The sequence below is a fragment of the Stigmatopora argus genome, chromosome 20 (genome assembly GCF_051989625.1).
Source record: "Stigmatopora argus isolate UIUO_Sarg chromosome 20, RoL_Sarg_1.0, whole genome shotgun sequence".
In the NCBI taxonomy this organism is placed as follows: Eukaryota; Metazoa; Chordata; class Actinopteri; order Syngnathiformes; family Syngnathidae; genus Stigmatopora; species Stigmatopora argus.
The window spans coordinates 10,669,632-10,680,739 of NC_135406.1; the positions used below are offsets into that span (position 1 = coordinate 10,669,632).

At 40.2% G+C, this 11,108-nt stretch overlaps 1 protein-coding gene across 1 annotated transcript; it reads right to left on the reverse strand.

Moving 5' to 3' along the window:
• Nucleotides 1-5,617: 5,617 nt before the first annotated feature.
• LOC144065523 (uncharacterized) lies at nt 5,618-10,744 on the reverse strand. The gene is made up of 3 exons (XM_077588453.1): nt 10,301-10,744; nt 9,545-9,711; nt 5,618-7,884 (listed from the first exon to the last, which is right to left on the reverse strand). Exons 2-3 carry the CDS (start codon nt 9,699-9,701, stop codon nt 5,759-5,761), a joined length of 2,283 nt encoding a protein of 760 aa, XP_077444579.1. The 5' UTR covers nt 9,702-9,711; nt 10,301-10,744; the 3' UTR covers nt 5,618-5,758.
• Between the last annotated feature and the right edge of the window lie 364 nt (nt 10,745-11,108).

Here is an 11,108-nt window from a genome sequence, read left to right on the forward strand (position 1 = left end):
CTAAGAGCAGAGTAATTCTTCCCCACAGAAATCTTGAAAGGGCAAGATTTGTTCGATTTGAAGAGAAATAAGAGTGGGCATGTGACACAACGGGCTAAGAGATTATGCGTGTGTGACACGATAAAGTGTTCCATTTACACGCCATTAACGATCACATGTTGGGGATGTGCAACTAGTTTGGATTGGGTGTATATTGGTGTTCGATTATTGATGCCTTGATGCACATAGCAAGTGTGACATGTTAAAATGTATATCGGTATTCGATTATTGATGACTTGATGAGCACATAACTTGGCCAACACGGGAGATTTTCTTCATATCAGTAAAGCTGCATTGAAGAAGCAACAACGAATCACTGTTGTGATTATTTCTCCCTTACAATGGTGAGTCAGGTGACGTCTAAATCTAGGTTCGTCACCTGTCAACAAGTCTGGGTCCTTTTTCAGTTCCTTTTTCACAGGTTCCGGAAGACCCTCGACAACAGCTGTTCTGAATAAGGTTTCACTCTCAAATATGCCAGATCGATGGCAGCCGGTGCTTTCTATCCAGTCTTTAACACACTGTTCATAGTGCACCGGACCTCCCACTCCATCGGTGTATGGAAACACGGTTGGGGCCAAGTCATGGGGTCTTGGGAAGGCATTTTTAATTGCCCTTAACAAGGCGTCTGACACCTGGGTCAATGGAATTTCATGTGGGTGTCTATTAGTTCCTGCCTCTTCTTCTATCATTCGTGCCTGATGTTGAGTGCAGGAAGCTGACATGGCCTGTCTCAGGTCACCAAGCACACAATTCTTGTGAAATTCTTTTCTTTTTGTTTCTGTCCTACTCTGCCACCGCCGTCCTCGAAAGGCTTATCAGCGATTTCAGAAATATTCCACCTCGATATTAGAATATTGATATATCTTGGTGGCTAGCCAATTAAAACACAAAAGACAGACACTCATCCACGCTCGCACTCATAATCAAGGAATTTAGAGTGCTCCCCCAATCATCCATAATTTTGATTTGTTGGAGTAAAACTGGAGTACCCAGAGAAAACCTACGAATTCTTGAGGACACCAGGAATACTCCACACTCCGGAAGGTCTGGATCCACTCTGCATTAGTAGATCCTCGAACCGCAAGATTGATGCCTGAAGAAACTATATAATTAATGTATTAGATTCACATGCCACATATCTAAAAATAGAAATTTGTTCAATTGCCACCGCCCCTTACCCCAGTCAGTCAGCATGTGTACTGCCGTGCGAGTGGCTGTGATTAACTATCTATTCGCCAATAATGCAATAACGGAAAAGTTGTGACACATTGAAACACACACACCCTTTAAGTATTTTAACCGTTTGTAAAAACTTTATCTCCATGTTCTGCATTAAGTTACACCCCCTTTCAATGTTATCGAATTTTGCCCATTCTAGTCAACCCATCTACTTAAAGCATTTCTCAAAGGTTGCTATTTTATAATTTGGAGATGTTATTTTTTAAACACAGACATTATTTCATCACTCGTTTCACACCATGAAAGGCCCCACCAGAATTTGTTGTAGATATTCCCCTTTATCTAAGCTTGTTATTGCCAATCGTTATCACCGTAACATTCAGGTGTATTAACCCCATAATTGCAATGCAGTAAGTTTTGGCTAAATTCTTAATTTGTATGCCCCTAAAGTAATAGACAGTAACGTCCCAATAGTCATCAATATGACCTATACTAAAGCATACACTAAACCCTACAGGCCAAACAGGGAATGTCTTTTGTGCACTTAAAGACGCCCCATGTTTCTTCTAGGGAAACTATGCCTATCCTAAATCAATTATCTTATCTCTTATTTCTGCATTGTTAATTTCATGTCTGATCTCTTTAACAACCAAATAACTCTTAATACCTAAGACATAAATTGCAAATCACCCCATACTATGTTTACTTAAGATATTAATTTCCTATAGCTCTCTGTTACCACAAGAAAAATCTACAATAATTAAATTAGAGAAATCCACCTTTTACTAGGCATTTCCTAATTACAATTTTCAATGCTTAATAAAGGACCCACAAATTGTCACCAATATGCCATAATATTGTAAAAAAAATCCATTCATTTTTCTTTAACCAGCCAATCTCCTATATTAAAGTATTTTGAACAATCCAACCATTCAAAAACAGTGATAATATCGTTTTATCCTCCAAAACTAGCTCTCTTCAATTAAGAGCCCTCGAACTTCACAAAAGAAAAAATAAAATAATAATAATAGCATTATTCCCAATTCCAAAGCTTTTACCAAATCATTTTTTTTGCAAAAACAGATTTTCTATCACCTCGAAAGACATTTCTTATTAAATCCCAAAAATAAATGCGAAGGTCATTGCGGAAACCCTGCTGCTTTTATTATGAAGTGTTTAACGGAAGCGCGCTCTTAGCCGCTAACTGTGACCTTGACGAATGTTGCGAAGCAGCTTATCTTTTGTTGACATTCCTAAGTGCTCTCTTTTTCTTTTTGAGCACAATGCTTCGCCTCCTGTGCACAATTATAACGCTTTTTAGAGAAGACTAAATTAATTACTCTCCCGATATCCAACTATATTCAAATATTTTGCCAAGACCCCATGATCACCATAAAACCCATTTCTGCCCTCAAGATTGCTTCAGCACCCCCAAGGCCAATTATTGTAATATTCTCCACGGAAGGGGTCCCCCAAAAATTTTAGTCGCTTGTGCGGTCCGCGCGCATACTATACTGTATTATAATGTCTAACACCGTCAAATTAGCCGCACCAAAACAGAGCGCTTCCCCCGCAATCGACGCATTATTTGGCAAGTTTAGAGTATGACAAAAACGCAGTTTTGGCAACCACGCTAAACATTTAATTGGCGGTTTTGTATTTCTGTTAACCAAAATATTCCCGCTAGCAGACGGGAACGAAACCAGGATAAGCCACAATAAGCCATTTCATTCCAGTACATTGACAGTACATTTAGTTACTATTAACAAAGTATGCCTAGCACTTGGAAATAACCATTTTAATTGCCGTTTTACAATTTTCAGCATCACACAAGAATTCCAATTGAATTCCATTCACAAAGAATGTGATCTCTGGTTTAAAATTAGCTCAACATCCTCATGTTCAAAATCCTCATTCAAATCATTTTGAGCAGGCCTGTCTTGTTTTTAGAGACCTTTTTGTCCAGGCAATCACGCGATATTTGCCCCAATTCTCCACAAACCCAGCACATAGCTTTTTTGAAAACCCGATTTCATTTATTTTTTCCAACCTCTTGGCTTACATTCCTATTCTCTCCCCGTCAGCCGAGGAGGCCGCGCTATCTTTTATTTTTTCACACAACGGACCCGTTTTATCACCCTTCTTTCTGTGGAACAAGCCGCCTCGCTTGTATCTCCCTTCACATATATATAGATTACTTCTATGCTTAGTGCGTATTTTATCCTGCAGGTTTTAATATTTCATGCATATTTAAGCTGGCCAGCAAACCCATATTTGTTTATCCATAAATTTAGGTGTTTAACCCTTGTAGCGCTTTGATTTTCAACAAATTCCCAATCTTCACATGGCAGACGCATCTTTGGATCGTCGTCAATAGCCGCTTTAATGTTTGAGCCACCCATTTTGGAGTGGATCCGTCTGTAAGCTCGTAGTACCTTTTTTCCTGTTTCTCCTTAGGCTTTAACAACTACGCACACAACCAAAACAACGTCGACCACCACATTTTATAGACCACACCGTGTCTACCTGCTAGTGACTAGTATCTGCAGGGTTTTAAAAATCGCCATCCCCAGGACGCGAGCCTTATTTCTCAAAATAAGGCCAGCGCGTGTGATGCCCTTCGCGCATTTGGAACCCGTCAACAATATGCAGCCATCACACGCGGACTCAGCAGAAATGTCGATAGATGCTTACCCAGAGGATAGTCGTCAACCGATCAGAATCCAGGCGCTGCTGAGAAATAATCCAGCCTGGAAAAGGGATTCTCGCCGTGCACGGTCACTCCAGATATTGAACCGCAGCGTCTGGATTCCTTATCGGTGTGTTGACCCCGGCTACTCGAAGGACCAAATGTTGGAATAATGATTAATACCCTTAAATCATTATTAGTAATATTTAATTAAAATAGGAAAACATCTTTCAACATAACTGCTTACAACTTGCAAGGAAAATCGCTCCCAACGTGGCTTCGTTCGCAAGAGGATTCTGACGGGCGGCATACTCTTCGGTCCATTTAGCGGCACATAACCAAAACATTCAAAGGTAATCTGATTTAAACAATTGCATAAGCAAAAACAACTGTCTCATCTGTTTTGAACAATTGTATAAGCTTAACCGAATAACATCATGAAGGTTATAAAAACAACTGTCACAACAATCTGTTTTTATCGGAACACCTGCGTAAGAATTTGCACAATAAGCATAATAATTTCTTTATAAGGTAAACAGAGCATTCTAAAGTAAACCAAGCAGAATTATAATGTAAACAAAGCAGTATTATAATGTAAACAAAGCATCCGTATTTTCATCTGCTGCTGGAGTCCCGTCAAAACAGTCCCGTTGTGTTCTGCCGAAAAGCGTCCGAAAACAATGTGTCCTCGAGCTGTGGGGCCTTGAGGAGACGATGTGGAGGAAAAATGTCCATGGTCCCATGAATTGGTTTATAGCCTTATTACTTATTAAAAATGCTTACAACACATATAAAATATTCCATAATAAACCTAACATCTATCATCTCCAATAAAACTGTCTTAATGTTTTTCCAATAGTTACACATAAAATAAAAACTCAGTTAGATTTCTACCAATTATCCCCTTCAACATCAAAAGGATGGAAACGGATTAATTTGTATTTTGTTCATTTCTATCGGAAGAATTGACTTGAGATACAAGTGAATTGACATACTAGCTCGACCCCGCAGTAAGCTCGTATCTTAAGGTATTACTGTATTTGAATAGTGTGGATCGATATTACACATTAAAAAGTGTAAACAAGATTTTCAGAATGCAAAATACAATTATACTTCACTTACAATGATCTTTCATACAGAAATTGAAAAAGCAAGCAAAGCCGTGATTGGCCACTGCTTATCACAACACATTTGCGTCTTTTAAGTCTATCCTTACAACTAAATCTCTGGCAAGAAGCTGAGCAGGAAAAGGGTTTCTGACCAATGTGGGTAATTGTGTTTTTAAGATATTCCTGCCACAAATTGAGCAAAAAAAGGGCTTTTCTCCTGTGTGGGTTAAGTCTTCTTTTCAGGTTTTTCAATTGTGAGGCTTTTTAATTGGGCCGTTGCAGCGAATCTGTGGCCAGACTGAACAGGAAAACATTGTTCTCCAGTGTGGGTTAATGTGTTCTTTTAAGCTTCTCCTTTGGGAAAATGTCCGACCACAAACTGAGCAGGAGTTTGATTTTTGCCAGTGTGGGTTCTTGTGTGTCTTTGTAAATCTTGCTTTTGAGAAATGGCTTTACCGCAATCTGAACACGAAAACGTTTTTTCAGCAGTGTGGAATCTTGTGTGCCTTTTTAAGCTTTCCTTGTGTGTTTGACTACAAACAGAACACGAAAATGGTTTTTCACCATTGTGGGTTATTACGTGTTTTTTTAAGCTTCCATTCTCTGTAAATCTTTTACCACAAACTGAGCATGCAAATGGTTTTTCACCAGTATGTGTTCCTGCATGGCTTTTTAAGTATGCCATCGGTGTGATGTTAAGTTTTCTTTTCAGGTTCCCTTCTGTGAAAATGTTTGAACATTAACTGGGCGGGTCATCAGTGTGGGTTCTTGTGTGGCTTTTTAACTGGTGCGTTTGAGAGAAAGCTTGACCACAAATCGAGCAAGAAAAGGGTTTTTCACCAGTGTGGGTTCTTATATGGCATCGTAAGATTCGCTTATCTGCGAATGCTTGACCACAAACTGAACACGAAAATGGTTTTTCACCAGTGTGGGTTCTTGCATGAATAATTAAGTTTCCCTTCTGTGTGAATCTTTTACCACAAACTGAGCACGAAAATTGTTTTTCACCTGTGTGGATTATTTCGTGCCTATTTAAGTGTCCCTTCTGTGTAAATGTCTGACCACAAACTGAGCACGAAAATTGTTTTTCACTTGTGTGGATTATTTCGTGCTTATTTAAGTTTCCCTTCTGTGTAAATGTCTGACCACAAACTGAACACGAAAATGGCTTTTCACCCGTGTGTGTTCTTACATGACTAATTAAGATTCCCTTGTGTGTGAATGCTTGACCACAAACTGAACACACGAATGGTTTTTCACCAGTGTGGGTTCTTGCATGATAAACTACGCTTTTCTTGTGTGTGAATGCTTGACCACAAACTGAACACACAAATGGTTTTTCACCAGTGTGGGTTCTTGCATGATAAACTAAGCTTCCCTTCTCTGTAAATCTTTTATCACAAACTGAGCACGAAAATGGTTTTTCACCAGTGTGGATTCTTGTGTGCCTTTTTAAGGTTCCCTTCTCTGTAAATCTTTTACCACAAACTGAACACGAAAATGTATTTTCACCTGTGTGTGTTTTTGCGTGACTATTTAAGTTTCTCTTCTGTGTGAATCTTTGACCACAAACTGAACACGAAAATGGTTTTTCACCAGTGTGGGTTCTTGTGTGCCCTTTTAAGGTTCCCTTCTTTGTAAATCTTTTACCACAAACTGAACACAAAAATGGTTTTTCACCAGTGTGGGTTCTTAGGTGCCCTTTTAAGGTTTCCTTGTGTGTGAATGCTTGACCACAAACTGGACACGAAAATGGTTTTTCACCAGTGTGGGTTCTTGCATGATAAACTAAGCTTTCCTTGTGTGTGAATGCTTGACCACAAACTGAACACGCAAATGGTTTTTCACCAGTGTGGGTTCTTGCATGACAAACTAAGCTTCCCTTTTGTGTGAATGCTTGACCACAAACTGGACACGAAAATGGCTTTTCACCCGTGTGGATTCTTGCATGACTAATTAAGTTTCCCTTCTGTATGAATGTTTGACCACAAACTGAACATGAAAATGGCTTTTCACCTGTGTGTGTTCTTGCATGTCTATTTAAGTGTCCCTTCAGTGTGAATGTTTGACCGCAAACTGTACATGATAAGGGTTTCTCCCCAGTGTGGCTCCTCATATGTGTTTTCAAAGAAGACTTTTTCCCAAAAGTTTTCCCACACTGAAAGCATTTGCAAAGTTTGTCGCCACTCGGCTTTTTCTTAACATCTTCAACATCATCGTCAAAAAGCAAGTCGCTGCCATCTAATAAAGGAGCAATTAAATTTTCTGCTCGCCATCCTTCTGTAGAACTGCCGTTTAGAAGCTCCGCCCCTCTGTTGGCCATGCCCAGATCATCTTCACTCTTGAAAGGCTCACCAGTTGACCATTTGACACATTCCTCGTTTTTGATTGGAGGTTGCTCTTCTCTTTTGCACTGTTGAGGGAACTCTGGCTGCTGCTCCTCTTTAATTTGGGGCCATGCTGAGGCGTTTGCAGGCTCCGCTCCTTCGCTGACCACGCCCAGATCATCCCTTTTAACGGACTCACCTGATGACCAGGTGAAATGATCTTCCTCCTTTTTGATTGGAAGTTGCTCTTCTCCCATTTGTTTTTGAGGGAACTCTGGCTCCTCCTCTTTAATTAGGGGCCATGTTTTGGTGTTTGCAGGCTCCGCTCCTCCGCTGGCCACGCCCAGAACATCTTCCCTCTTTACGAACTCACGAAGAGACCAGGTGAAATCATCTTCCTCCCTTTTGATTGGAAGTTGCTCGTCTCCCTTTTGTTGTTGAGGGAACTCTGGCTCCTCCTCTTTGATTTGGGGGAGCTCAACTTCCCCTTCAAGGTCAACAGACTCCTGCCCATCAGCACCAACATCATTTCTGAAACCTGCAAAGATACAAAGATAATTGATTAACCATTTTCTAATTATAAAATGACTGAATTTATTGTTCACAGAAATGAAACCAAACGGAAGAGGGCGCCATACATTCATTTCGTCACAATGCAGTACTTACTACTGTACAGTGGTACCTCGTCATACGACCGCTCGTCATACAAAATGCTCGTCTTACGGGGGAAATTTCGATCGAATAATTCACCCGTTATGCGGTCAAAATTTCATGATGCGACCAAACCAGGTCTTTTTTGCATATCTTTCGTGTATAACAATATTTACGAGCACGGAACTAAATAATTCAGACGAGTTTCTCATACGACCAGGAAACGCACAACGCGCATGAAAAAAGAGGGCTTTCTGGGTAATGAAGTATACTCCTGCACACAACGCCGATAGGCAATGGCACTCTTTCTCAGAATAAAACTTCATTACCCACAATCACTACGTTGGAAGCTCAGCTATGTCATTTCCTGTTATTCTTTCTTAGGAAAGGTCCCGCGATCGTTCCTTAAAGACTATTTCTCGTTGGCAAGTGGTCGTGCGTTATCCTATTGTGAGGACATTTGTGTGCATCATTTTGGCAATATTTTGAAGGCAATACAACAGCAAACAGTCCATCGATAGCGAACGTGAGGGCGGAGGCATGGCAAACCGCCAACCCGAAAAACGAAGGTAACAAAAGATTACAACAAAATTAGAATTCAGTTTTGTGTAAAGTTACATTAAACGTATGTTTGAGTGTCTGTATATATTAATCCAAGTTAATTTAAATTTGTTTGTTCCGTTTACGAGTGCGTTGTCGTGGGAAAAAAAAGGAACCCCCCGCCCACGCCCCCAAACGTCTCTGTCTCCCGTCGGCGAAATCTGCCCAATTTTAGTTAGATTAAACACATTTTATTACTATTAAACCACTAGTTATGTGTTACTTTGTTAATAGATGGCGAATTAGAAGAAATAAAACATTTTTTCCAATCCAATATCCTGTTTTTGGTGTTTTTTCAGAGGGCTGGAACGAATTAATTTGTTTTCCATTCATTTCAATGGAAAACGTCCGCTCGAGTTACGAGAATCTCGTCATACGAGCTCAGTTCCGGAACGGATTAAGCTCGTATCTCGAGGTACCACTGTAGTATTCTCGTCAACAGCAACATGAGTTGAAAACTGTTTATAGGTGCATTTTTCAAAGTATGGCACTATTGGTCAGAAAAGTTTCTTCACTGGTGATGTAGCTCCTTAAAATTAGTCAAATCTTTTTGGAACCTTTTCATTGTAAACATTCTCTTTTATGTTTTAGATTTTAATTCTGTTAAGATGCTTTTGCCAAAGGGGAGGCATTAAAAAAAGCATTATCTATTTTTCAGTAGCAGGTTTATTATTATTTGGGGGATTAATGAGATTGAAATAGAGGTATAGTCTGAGTGGACACTCTAAATTGCCCCTAGGTATGAGTGTGAGCGTGAATGGTTGTTTTTCTCCTCGTGCTCTGCGATTGGCTGGCCACCGATTCAGGGTGTTCCTCGCCTCTGGCACAAAGGCAGCTGGGATAGGCTCCAGCACCCCCTATACAAGATTTAGCATATCAGAAAATGAATGAATGAATGTTAGGATTAAAAACAGTGGGACAAGCCCAACGTAGCCTCGGCAGCAAACCTCGACTGGGTAGATGGTGCATTTCCAGACAATTTTCTGGCACTCGGCTGCCAGATTCAAGTATTCGGCCTTCTTGCGCTCGAAAGTGGTCTCGACCCCCTCCTCTGATGGTACTGGTAGTTCTATGAGGTGAAGCGCTCTTGCCTTGGAGGACCATACCTCAATGTCTGTGCACAGTGATGTAGTGATGATCTCTGATGATAGTTAACATTCTATTTATTTATAAGCTGCATTTGAATTTTAGCATTAAATATGAAGTACTTTCGCAGGCCGCACCACGGAGTGGCAGTGGGCCAGATTTGGCCCTCGGGCCGCAACTTTGACAACGTTGTTTGAACGCTGCTCTCGTTGTTGTTTAGTGCATCTACATCTCTATTTTTTGAATTTTCAATTTAGAGCATGCAAATAAGTGTTTTGTCCCTCAAGCATGAAGCCAAAAATGGAGGGCGATAAGCAGGAGTGACTATTGAACGCCTCTGGGGGGCGCTCGCGCTTTGCGTAATTTGAAAAATACATTGTTTGTGATAAGGATACAATAAAAGGAAAGCTACTGTTTAATGCCGTTGTTAAGTATTAACACGCGTTGAGACTCATTCTTTCCCTCCTAGAGTGGTTACATTTAAATAGAAATAGAATTTATTACGTCTTTCTTCGAATGGTGCTAGTGCAAATTCATGAAAATGTACGTACGCTACTATAGTGTCATGTCAATAGAATACCTTTAAGGGAATATATGGAAATAAAAAGTGTACCCACCCTCTAGTCTATGAAGAAAAACTTTCTCGTGCGTTATGTTGCAAACTGTCGATTGCTCGTGAGTTGAATGCTCCTGTTTGACCTCAAAAAGTTCCTCCTGGAGCTTTGACGGTTGTGTTCTTGCCGACATTTCCACACGTGAATTCTGATGATGGCAGCGACTTTGATAGCTGCTAGCTATGCTGAGCTAAAATAGCCAGGAAACCTACAACGAGTTCTTCGTCGACTTGTTCCCTTGATAGCTGCTAGCTAAGCTAAAGCATAAACAAGCTATACGACGACTTTTTCCTTTGATAGGTGCTAGCTAAATTAAGCTAAAGCATAAACAAGCTAGTCAACGACTTGTTTCTTTGATAGCTGCTAGCTGGACTAAGATAAAGCAGGTTTTGCTGATAAATAGTGATGGAACGAGCGACGCTGGTGCGTCAGCACTGTTCCGATAGCTCAAGAGAGAAAGCCCACATTGGGGCGTGTAAAGCTTTCAGAAAGAATCACGTGACCGGAACAGGAAAAGTATCGTTTGGCCAAAGTGTGATAATAGTTTAAAGAAATAAACTGTATCAAAGTGTCGTGGGTCTGTTGGACGGACTTTGGCGTAATTATGGCTCGTTCTGAGAAGTTTTCCCCAGTGTGGAATCATTTTGATCGTGTGAGGCAAAACGAAATAATCACTTTTATTTCCCATGATTTACCAGTTAACAAAAATGTGGACATAAGTTAAAAATTGTAACTCAAATTTGATCTATTTTACTTATAAACTCCGTTTGGAATTTAAAAAAACATGGATTTTTTTTACCTGCAATATTAT